The sequence below is a fragment of the Ctenocephalides felis genome, unplaced genomic scaffold, assembly GCF_003426905.1.
Source record: "Ctenocephalides felis isolate EL2017-DRISC unplaced genomic scaffold, ASM342690v1 CF-g0.4_SCAFFOLD_03570, whole genome shotgun sequence".
NCBI lineage: Eukaryota > Metazoa > Arthropoda > Insecta > Siphonaptera > Pulicidae > Ctenocephalides > Ctenocephalides felis.
This window is the reverse complement of record NW_020539724.1, coordinates 17520324-17540838: the sequence shown is the minus strand read 5'-3', so window position 1 is coordinate 17540838 and position 20515 is coordinate 17520324. Positions and strand designations below refer to the sequence as shown.

Sequence of the window (20515 nt, the reverse complement as noted above, 5' to 3'; positions counted from 1 at the left end):
ATATCTATTTATTATACAGGTGTCTACATTTTGAGACTCCCCACTTCAACCACTGCAAGTTATTAATATTAATGGTTTTTTTTATTTTATTTTTTTCTGTACTCTTGTAACGTTGATAATGAAATTATATATAGATATGATATAAAAATTAATTACATTTAGCCTAAAATACACCCCTCTACACTAGTATAACCCCTTTAAAATTGCTACATATTTTTATTATTCACTTAAACAGTACTTTTTTTATGATGTTTACATTATTTAATACTGATATATATTTTAAACAATACATTCTGTGTTTCTTATGATTTATAGCACTTTCAATTGAGCACACACCAGACGGGGGCCTCGTCGGCAGCCCCAAGATCGTCGATTCCAAGGCCGGCCTTTTGGGAGGAAAAGAGAAAAAATGTTTGTTATGAACGATTCGTTTGCTCAAACATCGCAGCACCAAGGTATAAAATTACTTTAATAATATATTTTTAATTTATATAATATATAATTTATATAATAATATTTTATTATTTATATTTATTGATAATGAATGTAATGTATTTTTGATGTAATATATAATTCTGAGTGTTGAATATCGTTTTTGGAGAATCAAACTTTTTTAAAGATCCATGAGTATAGCAGAATAATTGCCATAAATCGGTTATATTTTGTTATTAGTAATTAAAAGAAATTCTGTTTAGCTATTTATTATATTATTATTAATTGACATCCAAATAATAGTTTTTCGGCTTATAGAATCTAATTACTGAACTAAATTATATTGAATCTCATTACGACATTTTTTATGAATCTATTGCTTTGTATTATATAGTTCGAAAATATCGATGTTGTGTTCTGAAGTCTAATATTTAATTAAACATCTATCATATCTGTTGCAATATTGTATTTTATAATTATATAGGTAAGTTACAGGTAAATTATAGAGGTAATTATAAGATAAATAAATATATTAATCATCTTATAATTTAAATGCTATTTAAAAAAGAAATGGCTAAAAATGTTAACCTATCAATGGATTACTTCTGAATATTTCAAATCGTTTGTTTGCGTCTTATAATATTACTATTATCACTATTACTATGGAATTATATTCATTTCTCTATTAATTTGAAAATTTTAAATTTATAGTTTCACAAATAATCATATATATCATATCATAGTTGTAATTCTAGAAAAAATTCTAGGAGCAATTGTGCTATTATTTTTGGTTGTGGTTCTAAAATTGTTATTTAGGTTTAAATTAAACCTAAGCAATTACAGTAATTATATTTATATTGAAAATAGTTTTTTGCGTCATATAGTATATTATTCATTATATTTATTCTTCTATTTATATTTCTGATAAAATTCATATGCATCTCAACCTAAATTATTGTGTTTTGCAAGAGAGCTTTTATATATTGTAGGAACTGAATCAATGCCTTTTCATTATATAATTACAAAAAACGATACATTTATGTTTTAAAGAATATTTTAGTATAACATTGAATTGAATTCAAGAGTTCAAGATTGAATGGAATTTTAATTATAGGGATATGTTCAACCTTAATTATTAAATTATTATAATATCAATTACTATTTCAAGAAAGCTTTTATAAAAGGGAGGAACTGAATCAATATATTTTATTATATAATTACAAAAAAACGATATTATGTTCCAAAATATGATTCAGTTGAGCTTTCAATGGAATTTAGGAGTTTGAGATTTAATGGAATTTCAATTGTAGAGATAACTTTAAACTTAATTATTAAATTATTGCAATATCAATTACTTTTTTAAGAAAGCTTTCATATACTGTAGGAACTGAGTCAATGTATTTTATTATATAATTACAAAAAAAATAACGATATTATGTTCTATAGAATAATTCAGTATAACTTTGAATTGAATTCAGGAGTTCAACATTGAATCGAATTTTAATTATAGAGATATGTTTAAACTTAAATATTAAGTTATTATGATATCAATTACTATTTCAAGAAAGCTTTTATAAATGGGAGGGGTGTATTTTATATATAATTACAAAAAAACGATATTATGTTCTAAAATATAATTCAGTAGAACTTTGAATGGAATTCAAGAGTTCAAGATTGAATGGAATTTTAATTATAGAGATAAGTTTAAACTTAATTACCTTATAATTTAAATGCTATTCATAAAAATTGACTAAAATTTCTAACAACTTATTTATTACATTAGTTATGAATATTTGAAATTGGTTCTTTGGTTTGAGAATTAAAAAGTCCTTTGAACTGAATTAGAAAAATAGATTACAGATATTTGGGATACTTTAGGTTAACTTTACTCGTTTTTTTATTAGTATAGTACTAATTATATATAATAATAATATAATTATTGCACAATATCATAATCTTGTTTAAATAGGCGATTTTTAATAGCGTTTTCGAAGTTTAAATGAATATAAATAATAGAAATTAACTTCAATAATCGCAAAAATGTTCAGTTTGACCAAATTTATAGTTTTTTCTTGAACGCCCATTAGGTTTTTTATATGATTCTTCTAATGATGGTTTCAATCAATGCCTTCACCCCGTTTCGTTTTGACGTTGAATTCTGGGACACCCTGGATTTTTCCTTCTTTTAATACTTCATGTGTTATTTTGGATATATATTATACTTACATTTGTGATTATTTCATAAGCAGTTTCAATATTATGATTGAAACTTCTCATTGTTCTAATATTTATTAATATTTTCAATTACTAAGTAATTTTTTATTCATAGGACGAATTGTTTATTTTCAGGGCGCACACTGGTGGTGGCGGAGGTACAATACACAAAAGCAAAGATTCTCTAACTATGTGCTGCGACAAAAATTGTAATTGTGATACAGTCTCTAGTACGCCGATATTTACAAGTGAGTTGAATTCAAATTATTTGGGAAGATGGTCCAATCTTTTAGTTTAATTTAAACAAGTTCATTAAGGGTATCATTATTAAATTTTTGAGTTATTTAATTAAAAATACATTTTGAAAGAATTATTCAATGGTCTTTAACTTATATGTATGTTTTTTTGCATTTTTTAATTAAAATTTATTATTTACATACACAAAATCTTTATTTATGGGTGGAATACTCCACCAATATGGAGGTACAATTAAAAGGCGATAAAAACAATTATATATATATATATATATATATATATATATCAAAATCAATTTAATTGAAAGTTTTGAGCATTTTAATTAATTATCTTCAATTATTTTAATAATTAATTTATATATCTTATATTAAAGTTTAGGCAATGTTTTGAAGAACTTTGCAATTTGTTCTCTTTTATAACTTTTTGAAAGCTTCTTCAATTCAGACCAATAATGATCGCATTGGACTCTTAAATATAATTCTTTATTCCGTAAAAGAATATATGTACATTTAAAAAAATTAATCCTTAAATGCTAAGATTTTTCAAACTAAATGACTTGTTTCTAGTGCTTGTTCGAGCCTCTTTTCGTAAAATAAAATTTAACAGTTTCTCTAAGTCGGCTTCAGTCAAATCACAGCAATTTCTGATATCATTTACATTTAAGATAAATAGAATCAAGAACTATTTTACTTTTGTTATTCCATTTGACGATATTTACATAGATGATTCTGGTAGAAATCTACTGGAATCCTTTCATAGTTATTATATTTGTACTTTTTAGATTCTCGAGGAAAGAAATATTATTAACTTATAAGATTTAACCCATGTGTATATATGTTTGTGTAAGTGTATCCTGATAAAAACTTCTTTTCAATTATGATTTAAAAATATTTTTATGTTTAATAATAATTACGACATTAATTATTGAATAGGAGTCTTAATAAGTGAATATAATCGCCAATAATGTTTGAAACAAAATTGCGAAATCTTTATGTAAGCCATTTACTTTGTCAACTATTTGATTAAAAGATGAAATATATTCTTTATAATTGCATCACGAAATCAAACTAATTCCATCTTATTCAATCATATGAATAGATTCATTTTTTCCCCTAGCTGCAACTATGGTGGACACTAAACCTCAAATAGTTGCTGCAGCAGCAACAGCCGCGGGAACAACAACGGCTGCTGTGGCGGCAGCGGCCAAGCACTTCATGACGCCAATTGGACCCCTCCAGCTTACGGGCGAAGAGGTCAACGAGATATTGATGAAACGAGCGGTGCAGGCGGCTAACGTGCAGGCTGGTCAAGGAAATAATAGCGGCGGCGGAGGCGCTGGAGGCGGAGATGGCGGACACTCGGGGGAATTGGTCATCGGAGAACTGCAGGGGATTCACATACAAAGTGAGTAGAATTTATTGTTATAGAATTATTTTTCTAAGAATTTATTTTCTAAATTTTTTTTAAGTAGAATTTATAACTTTGATTTCAAAATAAAGTGTCATATTATATTATTGTTAGTATGGGTTGCACTTTTTTATATCCACGATAAGTTTATCTTGAATAATTTAATTATAACAATAGTATTATATATTGTTAGAAAAGCAATAAATTTATTTACAAATCTGTATATAACGTTCTCTAGAAAAAATCTTAAAAATTGACTTCATAAAAAAAAAAATCAGTAAAGTTCAATATTCAGTTAGCCATTGGTTACATTTTTTAAAATTTACATTTATATTGCTGAAATTTTTTTACAACATACATATTATTATATATGGTTAGAAAGTTATAAAATTATCTACAACTTTGTATATAACACTTTACCACATTTCGAACAAACTTATTTACAAAATACAATATTATAGTTAATGAAGAAAGATAAATCTAATATTTCAATTTTAAATGTCAACAGTCAAAAAGGACCACACACAACTTCATTGTGTTGAGTACTTTGTTCATAATTAAATGCAGTAATTTTAAACCATTTTATATATAAGATTATAATAACTTGTTTTGCTGCACGTTTATTAACTTCCCGTAGGGTAAGTTATTGTAATGGGCCGAAAATTGGAATTGAATTTTTTTACATTTCTCGACGTTTTGAAGGTTTCTGAACGTTTTGGCATACCTCAGAAAAAATGGATGTGTGTGTGTGTGTGTGTGTGCATGTATGTATGTATGGATACAAATTTCCAGTCACGTTTTAGGGCGCACGGATCAACCGATGTGAATGGTTCAAAAAACATTCGATTCCTATTGATAGGGAAAAGAGCTGATTAGTTTTTGGCAAAGGCAGGTCCAGCCGTTTCGGAGATACGGAGAAAAGAGTGCAGAAAATAGAAATCGAATTTTTGAGAGAACGGAGTATCCGATTTGAATGATCTAAAAAACATTTAATTAGTAATGATTGGGGAAAGTGTTTATTAGTTTTTGGCAGAGGCAGGCCCAGCCATTTTGAAGATATGGAGCTAAATATGTAAAAAATTTCAGTTTTTGAGAGAACTAAGCGTCCGATTTAAATGATTCAAAGAACTTTCTGCTTGTCTTAACAAAATAATTGATTTTGGAAAAAAAAATTTTGTTCCAACTTCTTTTTTTTTTTTAGTTTTTTGTATATCGAAAATATTTCAGATTTTATTTTTAATTCTGATTATAGTTCTAATATACTTCACAAATAATTTCAACTCTGCAATTTAGTTTATATAATTCTTATAAATATTAGACAATGTTACAATATTTATAATAATCTATTTGAAAACATTCAGTATTTCTCGAACATTTCGTTACGGTACGGGAAGTTTCAGCAATTTGCCTTAAGGTACGATGCCATAATTGCCACAAGACAGAGTTCCACTTACAGCTAGTTTTATTATAAATAATTAAAATATAACATTAGTATTATATATTAGAAAGGTAATAAATTTATCTACAAATCTGTATATAACGTTTTCTAGAAAAAATCTTAGAAATCTTAAAAATCGACTTCATAATTGAAAAAAACTCAAAATGAAAGCATAACAATATTTTTAATATAAATACAAAATATTAATAAGCCTTTCTTGTTGTACTTGTATTTTGATTTTTTTTAATTTAATTTTGTAAAATCTTTGCTAAAATTCCAGAACAATTATTTTTGTTTCTAAATTATCTTTTTAACAAAAATGTATTTGAATAACACCATCTATATTTGTCTAATTAGGTCTTGGAAATCAAAAGATGGGTATGGAGGAAACTGATGATTCTCAAAATACAGCCTCGACTCACTGTCCGAAGCTTGAACCAATTGTGAGTCTATCACCTAAGGTAAACGTAATGTAGTTCCAATGAAATGTTCTGTCTGATGAAAATGCTCAAAAGAGAGAGAGAGAAAGAGAGAGAGAGAGCACCTTTCGCCCTGCACAGAACTTTCAGTGTTGTTTTGTTTTTGCTCATTAAATGCTTACCTTTCTGATTTTCTTTAATAAAATATATTAATAATCATCTACTATACTAAACCATCATCAGACGTTGAATGTTATTGTTTTACTAACATTTGTAAACATCTTTGTTTATTTATATATAAAGCAATGTTTGTTATTGTATTTTATGTAACTAAAAAGACTTATCGATGTATTCTAGTTATTAACTTATCCTTGCTAATAGACTGATTGCTTTTATGTTGACTCATTGCTAATAATGTGCTAAAACTATAATGTTTTAATTTTAACATCAACACTAAATTGGGATTTTTAAGACTCATTTAGGGTAGATTTAAAAAGAATCAGAAGAGGCATATATTTTTTGAGCATTTACAAATTTATTCATTAGCTTTTATATTTGTTATTTGTTTTGCTATATCTGTTTGCTATATATATATTCGACTATTTTGAATTATTATAGCATACATTATTTTTTACAGTCTTTAATAATTCTTGTTTTAAAACTGTTGACAACAATTTATATTATTTTTAACACGTTCAAATATAATATTCATATCTGCACATATTTTTAAGTTTATGAAGATTGTGCAATTTCTTTTACTTATATATGTAATACTTCTACTTATACATATAAAGTAATACCAATTGATCACAAAAGAAACTCTAAATGAATAATTTTTAAATGGCTTATTTTTTCAATATCTAAATGAAAATATTCTGAAACTCAATGCTAAGATAAAATTATCTATCAAAACACACACACACACACATATATATATATATATATATATATATATATATATATATAACTGATGTTTTTCTTTCTATATAGACATGCTTACATTTTTATTATCAAATTTAATTTTAAAAAATCTGTTTTTACATAAATGAAAAAATTATCATATCATTATTAATATTCAATTTTATCTTTACATTTAAGAAAATTAAAATTGCCAGTAGACTCTAGATTTATCGCTAATAGAATATAATACAAATTTTATTTTCTAGAGACTATTTCTATTTATTTTGTAAACAGCTCAAACTAATAGAAATTGGCTTAATAAAATCATCATATTTTTAACCAAGATAAATAAAATACAACCTACCAGGGTTATTGCTTACGTCCAGCATTAGCAGATAGATCAGAATAATCTCAATTTAATAAATTGATTTTCAGTAGATTTTGCTTTAGAAGTCAGAATACAGAAATTAATGCTTTAGTTTATCCCTAAGTTTCAATTTATATTGAAGACTGTAATTATGGTTTTTGTGCATATTACTTTCATATAACTAATGTGAATAAAAGATAAAAGTTCAAACAGTATTATCTTTTTTATATAAAGATAATATATGTTTTACTATTCTTTGAAGAAATTGGATAAGTAAACATATGTTTTTAAAATGTCTGTTAAAATAAAAATTTGTTTTTGTATTTTGTATTTGATGTTTGTTTATCAATTTATTTGATGTAATGTAGTTTTTAATTCTTCAACAATTAAAAGATTAGGAGAGATTATTTTCAAAACATTTAGTATAATGAAGATCCTCAAAATGTTTTTATTATAATTTTGTAATTGTATCTCAATTAAAGAAAAAAGCTCAAAATAATTAAAATAAACCATTTAGTTGACAACTTTTATTTCATCATATACAAAGGAAGTCTAATTTTAGGCTTTGCGCAGGAAGGGCTTTTCCAGTGTTTTGTTTTATAGATTCTTTTCAATATAAAGTCTTACAACAATTTTTTTCAATTTTCTTTATAGCTTTATCTATAATTTTATGTAGCGCAACAGATAAACTTTCCATATACATATTATGGAAATCTTTCTCAAACACCTAGAAATAATTTCTTTAAAAGAAAAATAATTGATTTAATTAAAAATTGCGATTGGATATGATTTGTAATTGATTGTAAACTTTATTTAAATACATTGTTCAGTATTCTTTTAATTGAGATACAAGTTTTGATATCGATTAGAAAATTATTAATTAAAATTTGGTATTGTTTTTAAGAGCCAAAAAATAAATGTTTCTATTCTATCTACAGCAAGGAACACAAGTGACGCCGAAAGAGAGACCTTATTCCTGTGATGACTGTGGGAAATCTTTTCTGTTGAAGCACCACCTTACAACACATGCTCGAGTACATACAGGTAAGATGCATATGCTTACTTGTTTGGTGTATTTTTAATTTTTTCTTCATTACATGAAGTAACTAAAAGTAAAATTTTTTTTTTTTGTATATTTTATACATCACTGTAATAAATAAGAAATAGATACACTATGGTCATAAAGTTTTTTTATAAAAAATGTTATTTTACTATAACTATCCTGAAATGATTGTATTTAATTTATCCAGTACTGTTTTTTATTATTAGGATTTATATTGCTTACTTTTGACTTGCTTTTCATTTACTGTTTGTATAATTTGTAGGAGAGCGCCCACATATTTGCGTTCATTGTGGAAAGAGCTTTGCTCACAAACATTGTCTTAATACACATCTTCTGCTACATTCTACCGAGAGGCCTTACCAGTGTCAGGAGTGCAAGAAAAGTTTTACACTCAAACATCACTTGTTGACGCATTCAAGGGTAATAATAATATATATTATGAACTTGTAATTATTTGCAAAAAACAAGTGTATCTCATACCAAAGCAAGCTTTATTATTTTTGTTTTTTAACTATGTTTTATGAAGATTTTCTTTTAGAAATAGCTAAAATAAGGATATAGTATGATTATCATAAAAATGAGAATGTAAATTTTAATAATTGTTAATTCATTAGGTGCATTCACGAGAAAGACCGTTTGTCTGTCAGGAGTGTGGTAGAGCTTTCCCATTGAAGCGACATTTAGTAACACACAGTAAATTCCATGCTGGTGAGCGTCCGTTTGTTTGTGAAGACTGTGGAGAAAGTTTTGCACAAAAAGATCATTTGGTAAGAATAATTTTATAATGATTTTTTTATATTTAATAAGCATCAATAATAATAATCACTATATTTGAGTTATGAAGATTAAATTTAATTGATGAATGAAATTCTGATATAATAGCTCATCTATTGTGATTTTATTTATAATAATTTATTTTAATAAACTGTTTATACATCAAACAAATTTGAAAAAGAATTTGGTTTGAAAACTGTTTTTTATATGTGTCTTATTTTATAGGTAATGCACTCACGTTTCCATGGAAGCACAAACCCATTTGTTTGTCCAGATTGTGGTGCAACATTTCCAAGAAAATTCCAACTTGTCAATCATGGACGACTTCATGGTCGAATTCCACATTCATGTTCAGTTTGTGGGAAAGAATTTTTGCAAAAAAGGACAATGGTAGCACATATGAGGTACACTAGTTTTATTATAATAGAAATTTAAATGAATTTAAAGAAATATTAATTTAATTTTATTAATATTTTATAATTGGAGTTAATCCTAATTTTTTTTATTAGGCTTCACACAGGTGATCATCCATTTGCGTGCAACCAGTGTGGTGAAAGTTTTAGAGTGAAACCAGAACTTACTCAACATACTAGACTTCAACATGGTACTGGAAATAATACAAATAACACTAATAATCAACAAAACAACACTACAGATCGGCCTGGATTTCCTTGCAGGTAATAGAATCTAACTTAAGCAATAGTATTTTGTTTTTGAATATATTTGTGCAATCATTTCCTAGCCTTCAAAGTATGATTAGAGCAAAATAAATATAAAACAATGAAATGAAATGAACTACCTTGTTCTTGGACAAATAAAATTCTCATAAATTTCTTTAAAAAAAATTCTATGACAAATTTAAAATAATTAAGGTATTATATATTTTTATTGTATTATTTATAATACCATATTATTAATACACTAATTGAAGATAAGTGAAAAAATCAAAACAATTAATTTTATTAAAAATTCATAACAAAATAGGTAACAAGAAGTGAGATACTATATTTGTTACTTATTGTAGATTTTCTCCAAATTTAGTACTTCATTATATAATAACTCACTACAATTTAATAAATTCCATAGGGAGTGCGGTAGCGCTTTCAACAGCCGTGAAGCACTTGCATTGCATTTGCGTCTTCATGCAGGTGATAGAACTCTTGTCACAGATTTGTGTGCATTAACTGCTGCCTTACAGCCGTCACATTTCTTAGCCCAAACGGGTACAGGTAAATAAAAATTTGTTATACAATAAAATTGATTAAAATTAAGTTGTTCATAATTATTTAAATTTATACAACCATAAATATTGATTTCATTACTTGCAGTTGTAAGTCAACAAGGAACTGGAACAACAAATCAGGGCCTGCAAATAATCACTTCTACAGGAGCTGTTGTGAGTCATGGCGCAACTCAAACACCTGTTGCTCCTGCTCGCACTAAGAATCATTTTTGTCAGGATTGTGGCAAGGGCTTTGCCGCAAAACATGGATTATTACAACATAATAGAAGGTTAGTTCAAAATAGTTTTCAATATTTTAATCATCAAGATATTATGTCTTCTACACTACCAACTGCAACTATCAACAGTTGATATAAATATATATAAATAATATATGTATGTATAGTTATTAAAATAAGTGTATAAAAATTGCTTTATAGTAAAATGGATACTCAAAATTCAAGTTATTATAATATTTTTCTATTTATAGGCATCCAAATGGGGCTTGTACATTGAGAACACATGTATGCGAACAGTGCAACAAGGCATTCTTCCAGAAAAATCATTTATTATTGCATCAAAGACAGCATCAAGAGCATCCTAGAAATCAGGTCAGTAATGTATGCTATCTGTAATCTGTAATATATATCCGAATCGCTGGTTTTATATTTTCTCGACGGTTCAAGTCTTTCTGAATCGTTTGAGACAATTTGTCGGAGTTTTCTAAATGACTATTATGTTTTCGCGTCGATTGACCGGGAAGACAATTTTTAGTTGTTGTGGGGAAGGTCTTTGAAATAACAAATGCCATTTAAAGATACAATAAAAAGAACAGTATTTTATATGAATCTGTTTTTTAAAAACCATTTTTGCGGACTTTTAGTAAGAACTTTTTATTTCGATTAATGTTATATTTTTTTATATATGGTGTTATATTATATCTTATATTTTTCGATCTTATACTTTTCACTTTTGAGCCTTGTATACAATTCTATTCCACTATTTTCATAATTAATTTTAAAAAAATAGCTTTTGTTTGTTTGTTTTCATAATTTTTGGTAATTTATTAACTTCCCGTAGGGTGTTATTGTAATGGGCCGAAAATCGAAATTGAAATTTTTTACATTTCTCGACGTTTTGAAGGTTTCTGAACGTTTTGGCATACCTCAGAAAAAGTGGATGTGTATGTGTGTGTGTGTGTGTGTGTGTGTGTATGTATGTATGCATACAAATTTCCAGTCACATTTTAGGGCGCATGGATCAACCGATTTGAATGGTTCAAAAAACATTCGATTCCTATTAATAGGGAAAAGAGCTGATTAGTTTTTGGCAAAGGCAGGCCCAGCCGTTTCGGAGTTACGGAGCAAAGAGTGCAGAAAATAGAAATCGAGTTTTTGAGAGAACAAAGCATCCGATTTGAATGATCTAAAAAAACATTCAATTAGTAATGATTGGGAGAAGTGGTTATTAGTTTTTGGCAAAGGCAGGCCTAACCATTTCGGAGATACAGAGCTAAATGTGCAAAAATTTGCAGTTTTTGAGAGAACTAAGCGTCCGATTTGAATGATTCAAAGAACTTTCTACTTGTTTTACCAAAATAATTGATTTTGGAAAAAAAAATTTTGTTCCAAGATTTTTTTTCAATTTTTTTTTTTCAAATTTTTTTTTTCTATATCGAAAATAATTCAGATTTTAATCGTAATTCTGACTAAAGTTCTAGTGTTCTTTAAACAAATATGTTTAACTTTGCAATTCAGTTTATATAATTCTTATAAATATTAGACAATGTTACAATATTTATAATGATCTATTTGAAAACATTCAATATTTCTTGAACATTTCGTTACGGTACGGGAAGTTCCAGCAATTTGCCTTAAGGCACGATGCCATACACCCCACTAGTTTAGCTATAAATTTTCGAAAACTGGTACAATCCGGGATAAATATTGCTTTTAGAAAAACACGGGACACAAGGTGCTAATCCGGGACTCTCCCGGCCGAACAACGGGATGTATGGGCACCTTAATATAACGCGCATTCGTTTTTCATTCAATATTATAATATTTAAACTATTGGGTTGTTCGGAAAGTAACTTCGTTTTTTTATAGACATTTTGGCACGTAATTTTCGTACAGTAAACAATTACTTTAGTAAATTATGTATTGGCAGTTTTGATCGAATATCTTTTGTCATATTTCTCGTATCAGCATAATTCCGAAATCATAAATGTTTTGGTCATTATTGGAAAAAAATTGATCAAAGTGCTTTTTGACTGGCTGATTTGAGGTAAAGGGTTTACCACCTAAAAATTTTTTTAGTGGCCGGAACAAATAATGGTTCGATGATGACTGGTCTGGAGAATATGATGAATGTGTCATTGGGTCCCATTCAAGCTTCAAAAGCTTTTGGCGATTGACCAAACTTTTGTGAATTCTAGCGTCGTCTTGATGCAGGACTATACTTTGTTGTGGGTTAATTCTGACCTTTTCTATTGAACTACATTGGTTAATTTATCCAACTGATGACATAAGGCATTTGAATTAACCATTTTGCTATCCTGAAAAAGCTGAAAAATTAACAACTCCTTTAAAATCTTACCAACATACTGCATCACCTTTCTCTGTCAAATTTCTGCTTGCACCTGTTTTGAGCAGGTTCTTCTTTTTTGTTTTATGGGGAAATACGTATTTTGTATTCTTTACATCCCATTTGAAATTTCTAGTGGCAATTCACTTTAAAACCTGATAATTTTCAAGACTTCAGAGGCGAATCGCGGACGCCAGTGCGACGACACACGTTTCTTTATAAGAGAACCATATATTGAGTTTCCAGGAAAATCTCAGACCTTTTGAGTGGTCATGAATTGTTAAATTTGATAAAATTTTTACTTAATGGGATCTCATTTATTGTTATTCGCCAGTTTGCATCAACTAATGCTTTTCTCGCGTCTTTATCAGCTTCAACCGTACTTCTTGGACGTGGTGCATCTTGGACATCAAATTACCAGGAATGAAATTTAGCAAACCAATTTTGGCACTGTAGAGACACGTTATGAATGCTGTGATTTATACTAATTCTGAATTTCTTGTAGTATGGTTCCCATACAACGTGATAGCCGGTATTATCATATTACACTCAGCGCGTTATCGGAGGGTTGACGTAGTTTTATAACTAAATTTATAGGAACAGCTTTTGATTTTATATAATACAATAACATAAAGTGATAAAATCTAAGGCTAGCAATTAATAAAAAAAATTAATTGGCTGAACCAATACATATTATTCAATCAATATAATTTTTCTCCAGGGTGATAGTCAGCAACAACAATCTGGTAGCAATGGAATTCAACAGCAACAACAACAGCAATCAGCTATTCAGTCATCAAATAACATTCAGCAACAACAACAGCAGCAGCAGCAGCAGCAACAACAACAACAACAGCAACAACAAGGAAATGATAATGGACTCTCAAATGTATGAACCATTAAATTTATCTAATTAAGCATTTATATCAAAATTGCCAAAACATTACATAAACATTTTAGCAGCAGCAATCTAACAATCCACTTAATCTACAACAACAATCAAATGGAAACAACAATGGCGAAACAATGGCTCATGCCATGGGCCACCAAATTACAGGGTCTCATCTTGCGCAAGTGCAAGTTTTACACACGGGTGGTGGACAACCTGCACAAGTTATCAAGTATGAGATCAATATACCACAACCGCCTGGAGTCGGGGTTGTGAGAGACAGACAGACAATGGAGTAATATGTCAATATGCTATTTGTTATTGTGTTTTAAAGGATTTTTTAGCTATTATGTGGATGCAGTGAATGTGAATTGAAACTAAAATATTTTATTAAAATTATTTGTCATCGACAATTTCTTATCTGGAAGTATTTCATACTGGATAATTAATACTATATAATGAATTATGTATGTTACGGATTTATATATTCGACTTGAAATGAAGATTTATAGAATTTGATAGAATTGAAATGGTAAATGAGCTATTACAAACATCAGACATTCAAATGTAATTTATATATTGGTAGCGCATTTTATATATTTTATATATTTTAATTAAAAATTACTATGAGATCATTATTAAGGTCAGATTTGATGTACCATTTGTTTAACATCGGACAAAAATCACCCATTGTGTGCAATTTATTTTTAGAACTTTAAAGAATTTGTTGATGACAGATATGTGATCTAATTCATATAGCTAGAACTGTAAAAATGCCAAGCATACCCGGCAAAAAATACATTAGCATCTTTTAAAGATAACTTATATTATAGGATCATTTTATATAGATATGTATTTAAATATTTTACATTTCAAAGTTTGTTTGGAAATTTATTTAAGCTTTAATCATGATGCATACAACCAATCTGCTAAAATATTTTTTGCTTATATAAATATGTACACACAAACACACATCTATAAAATCGTATGTATTAAATTACATATATTATTTATGTACATTATTATGTATATAAGCTTCGTACTTAATATATGTAATTTAATAAATGCACACACACATATACACATACGTGTGTATATACATATATGTGCACATACATATATATATAATTTTATTTACACATTTACGCGTATGATGAATGATTTATTTTAATATATGTGTAAATGGCTTATTTTATCAGTCATTTAACATAATTAAGTACATTTTAATAATTGATAATAAACAAATATAAATGCCCAGTATTTATTAAATTTTATTTTTCACTTTATCTCCGTGCGGTCTGATACTGTTTTTGTTTTACCTTGAATATGTATATATATATGTAATAATTATACAATAAAATTTTAATGATATAATTTGGAAACCATTTAATGTTGTATAATTATTTAAATTTATATAAATTTTAACTCATATCAATTTTCGTAAGCTACTTAAATCAGTAGATGCCTCAAAAGAAGATTTGGCAACTATATCCAACATGTTAAAAGTATATATAAAGACAACCCCTAATTTAAATTTTCTATTATTTGAATTATATTTTTTAGGGACATCTATTGATTTGACAGCACTGTGATAAAAATGTTATTTTATAAAATGTAAACAGTACAGCACAATGTTATGTTTGGAACGTTTTAAATTAAAATTATAAATAATTTCTGACAGAAATTCCTGGAAAAGTAAACACTTAGGTTTATGATCTATACTTGGAGGCCATAAAGATTAATTTTGATGTATGTGTAGGTGCAACTATTTGATATAATTTTCTGATCTGCTGAAAGTACATGCAAGCTTGTGTATGTTATGCTTATAATATGTAAACTCGATTATTAAAGTTGAGTGGTAGCCCTTAGGATTATTTAGGTATGGACTAAAATTTTAATATGAGATGATTATTATTGTGACGATGATAAGAATACATTTTATTATTTAACAATACTAAAAGTTTTATATAAGAATAAAATATAAATTTACTATATATTACACATAAACTGTATATACATTATGATAGTGAAAAAACAATTAACGTAAAGATATTATTTAGAAGACATATATGCAAATTGTTGATATATGAGTGTATTTAAATTTTTTTTAGGATGGTTCCCAATCAAAAACATAGTTTTACTAGTGTTAACCCGAATGTATTTAGATGTAGTTTCTTACCAGTGTATAATGTCGATAAGGCAAATTACCAGCTATAATATATAGGGCAAGAATTCTTCAGATAGAGTTAAAAAAATACAAAAAATATGTTAGGGTATTATAAATTTTTAAGAGATAATATTCAGATAATCAAAAATGGACAAAAATCAACCTGCGTATTTATTGAAAAACTCAATTGTAAACAGCTTAATTTGTTTGAGTTTAGTTTAGTGATTTGTTTTTGTTAATTAAGCATTTTCAATAAGATATGTATATTATAACAATAATATTAGTAAATAACTATGTCAACAAATTTGTTTTCAGTCGCCTAACAAATTACAGATATATTAATTATAATATTAATGTAAAGATATCATTGTATGAATATGAAAACTATTCAATATACTTATTCATTTTTGAACTATTTGTTTAATGCTTGATTAAGATTAAGGACTCTGTTTAATTGTGAAGCTCTTTTCATATTTCATTTCAGATAGCTCTGGTCTAAATGAATGTATGAATGCACTAAATGAACAAAAAAGTTGATTTTTACTTTTGTTTAATGGCGTAATCATTTGTCATAATTATTATGTTCAGAGAAAATTTTAAAATATTTTATGATTGATTTTCTGAGCGTATACAGTTTTTGAGTTTGAAATTTATTAAATAGCTATATGTAATTGACATTTTTAATGAATTTCCCAATAAGTTTAAATATTTGACTTTATTAATAAGATATGAGATTAGCTTACCAGATGAATGTATTGTTAATTAAATGAAATTTTCAACTATTTATTTCAAAAAAGAACTATGAACTAATGACTATTTATAATGTATGTGGTGCAGTATAGCTACATTAAAAATGCAAAATAAATTATTTTAACATTTAATTCGAGGAAACGGTTGGTCCAATCTTTGCCAAAAACGAATTAGCACTATTCCCAACTGATATCTTTCTAACAGGTTTTTATATTTATAAAAACATGAACAAAATATTCGCATTTCTCAGCTGATTCTAAAAAATCGTCTTGCAAAACTGATTATAGTTTTATTGAATTGCTTTGAAAGTTTTGAAAACCGTTTTAAAAACATGAATTTAGCTAGTCAGATTTTCGGGCAAATGCAAATTTTCTGCTTCGGGAAATTAAAAAGTCTTAATCATTTCTTTCTTACAAAGTTATTATATCAATTCAAAACTTTTAGCGCAAATCTACTTTATTTATACTATCCACTTCTTCATATTGATGTTTACAGTAATTTGAATACTACATCAAATATGTATAATCGATTTATTTGAGAAGAATGAAACAATTATATTAATATAATGTCTAAAAACACAACGTAATAATTATTCATAAATATTATTATAAAGATTCAGTAGGGATTAAGCAATTAAACTATGAAACCGTTACATTTTTTAAAATTCAATTCAATTGTGAAAAAATGTTGCAAACCCCTGTTTTTCGTAGTTTGACGTTGACGTCTTGACGAACACATGTTCATTGAATGCTCATAAATATGCACAATCTTGTTTGTTAATATTTTTACACCAAAGTTACGTAAAGAATTGATAAGATTTGCTGCAAATAATTATTATTAACATTAAAGTAATTATCAGACCGCTTATTGTTCGATTACAGTTTGGATTTTACAAATAAAATGTCAAAACATTTCAAGTATGCTGTCGTGACAGGTATAAACAAACTATTGTAATACAAAAAAAAAAATATGATTTTATTGCCACTTGATAATAAATATAATTAAAATTTTACATGGATTTTAAGTGAGTGATAGTTGTAGCTGTGGCACGGCAGAAGACACCAGTGGTCCAAATTTAGTAAGATTGTTAGAAACAAAATTTGGTGCTTCTGGTGTTATATATCGTCTGGTTCCAGATGATATTTTAAAAATAAAGGTGCTTAAATATGACCTTACGAATATTTGACTCAATATGTAAAATACATGTTCAAACTTAAAGAACAATGCACGCAATCCTACTTGCAGCTTCATTTAATTAACAACTTAAATAACTTATAAAACTTAGCACAATGCAATCATTATAAACTCTATATATATATATATATATATATACATATACATATATATATATATATATATATTATAATAACACATGTATATTCAATGGCAACGGTTTTGTTATAAATGTCTTCACCTAACAGTCTTCAGTAAATTACCATTAAGTATCGACAATGTTACTAATGCACCTAACTCAACAAAATAGACATAAAAGCAATTTTCATATTTTCATAACAATAACAAGAGATTATCATATCAGTTTTATATACAAACTAATAGCATAATTCATAAAAAAAGTCTACTACATAAAAAACTTAATATATTAGAATACTGATCTAGAAGCTTCTAAATTCTAAAGGTCTGAACGATTATACTAATGCCTATTACTTGTTTTTTTATACGATTGTGTGCTTTATATATATTAACACATATTACGTGCCAATTATAACGCATGCTATGCTTTTTCTAATTGGAATATTAAAATCTTCGATGCCTACCTTTTTAAAAGACTCATCAACATTTAGTTGTATGACTATAAATTAAATTCAAATTTTCATTGCTTTTCAGTCACCTTTTCATGTATATTTAATATATATCTTTATAGCATTGCGTTTATATTATTTTAAAGCACAATATTTTTTTCTACAAATAACACATATTGCTTTACATCTAACTTTATATCATATTTATAATATACACCTAAGTCTGTTTTTACACGGTAGATTGGTTCCAGAAGAAGCCGTTTAAAAAAAAAAAACGTGTAAAAAAAGACATTGATCTTATACAAAAATGGGTGATTTGTTCCTAATCTCTAAAACCTATTAAAATTAGTGAAAAACAAGAATTTTTAAGAACAAGGATTCATGTTTATTTTATTAAATCAAATATATAATTCTGATACTATCGATGGTTTCAGACTTTTTTCTTTTATAAATACTTTTTTGTGATATGAACATACTTCGCAAAAATTAAATTTGACAAAAAAATTTAAGTACATAAAATTTCAAATCGTGCTAAATGGAATAAAATCGTGTAAAAAAATTAAAAATATTCAATTTTCAAACCGTGTTATATCAAAACCGTGTACAAAAAGACCGTGTAAAAACAGACTTAGGTGTATTTAATTAATACATAATTAATTGAGTATTTGGGTTTTCAAATCATGTCCAAAATAAAGATAATTTCAATAATATTTATTTATTGTAGGAATGTTTAGAAACATTAATATCTCAAGATGTAGCATTGATCCTAACAACTGGTGGCACTGGTTTCAGCCCTCGAGATGTTACTCCTGAAGCAACTCGAGCTGTTATTCAAAAAGAAGCTTCAGGAATAACTCATGCTATGATGAGTGGAAGCCTTAAAGTAACACCTCATGCTATGCTATCTAGGTAGTTGCAAAAAAATGAATCAGAATAGTTATATAGCACATATTTTTTCAAGCTTATTTGTTTTATTTTCTTAGAGGAATTAGTGGTATATGTGATTCTACTCTTATAGTAAACTTACCTGGAAGTAAAAAAGCATCACAAGAATGCTTTGAAATTATACATACTGCATTGCCACATGCTATATGCTTAATTAGAGATTTGCAGAAAGATGTTAAAGCAATTCATCAAGAAATGCAAGGCCAAAAAAGTGGTTGCCGACATACTCACTCTAATGTAAGTTGAATTACACTAATAGCCCTAGTCATATTTATGATTGTATTTTATCTACAGGCAGATGTGAATAAAATAGCTTATCGTTTGAGATCTTCACCATATCCAATGTTAAGTGTGCATGAAGCAAATCACATCATTGAAGACATTATTTCATCAGGTGCTTTATTAAAAGAATTTGCAGAGAAATTGGAATGGTCAGTTAAATAATTGATAATAAATGTTATTAGTTGAGTAAAATTAATTTATAACTTAGCCTGAAAATAGACAAATGTCTAAATAGAATTCTGGCAGAAGATATATATTCTAAAATTTCATTACCACCGTTTCGAGCATCAATCAAAGATGGTTATGCAGCAATTTCAACTGATGAAGTTGGACCAAGAGAGGTTTTGCAAGGAATATGTGCTGGAGATTATGTAAGAAATCTTAAATTCATTTTATTATGAATTATATAGAGTCATGATTATACATATATAAACTTTATAATTTGTGTACAGGCAAATATCCAATTAAAACCAGGACAATGTGTTAGAATCAATACTGGGGCAATGGTTCCAGACTCTGCAGATTGTGTAATTCAAGTTGAAGATACAAAGCTTCTGAAACATAGTGACGATGGTACCCAAGAATTGCAGATCGAGGTCATGGTTAAGCAAAAAGTGGACAAGATATTAGGTAAGTCTGGTTAAA

General features: G+C 27.3%; 2 protein-coding genes across 4 annotated transcripts in view; both read left to right on the top strand.

The window, feature by feature from the left end:
* The first annotated feature begins 2792 nt into the window (after positions 1–2792).
* On the top strand, positions 2793–14931 carry LOC113382712 (zinc finger protein 436-like). 3 transcript variants are annotated; one of them, XM_026620940.1, is made up of 13 exons: positions 2793–2894; positions 4018–4305; positions 6104–6189; positions 8371–8476; positions 8758–8915; positions 9110–9262; positions 9495–9673; positions 9779–9946; positions 10356–10498; positions 10598–10781; positions 10982–11102; positions 13799–13966; positions 14038–14931. In XM_026620940.1, exons 1-13 carry the CDS (start codon positions 2837–2839, stop codon positions 14263–14265), a joined length of 2040 nt encoding a protein of 679 aa, XP_026476725.1. In that variant the 5' UTR covers positions 2793–2836; the 3' UTR covers positions 14266–14931. The 3 variants fall into 3 exon arrangements, with proteins under 3 accessions (XP_026476725.1, XP_026476724.1, XP_026476723.1); XM_026620939.1 differs by having other exon boundaries at positions 6104–6207; positions 14041–14931; XM_026620938.1 differs by having other exon boundaries at positions 6104–6207.
* Positions 14932–17783: 2852 nt separating this feature from the next.
* LOC113383506 (gephyrin-like) overlaps positions 17784–20515 on the top strand; it is a 3917-nt gene continuing 1185 nt past the window's right edge. Inside the window, exons 1-7 of the mRNA XM_026621769.1 lie at positions 17784–17817; positions 17909–18039; positions 19368–19552; positions 19627–19825; positions 19883–20019; positions 20079–20241; positions 20323–20500. Of these exons, the coding sequence (XP_026477554.1) occupies positions 17784–17817; positions 17909–18039; positions 19368–19552; positions 19627–19825; positions 19883–20019; positions 20079–20241; positions 20323–20500 (1027 nt within the window). The remainder of the gene's footprint in view (positions 17818–17908; positions 18040–19367; positions 19553–19626; positions 19826–19882; positions 20020–20078; positions 20242–20322; positions 20501–20515) is intronic.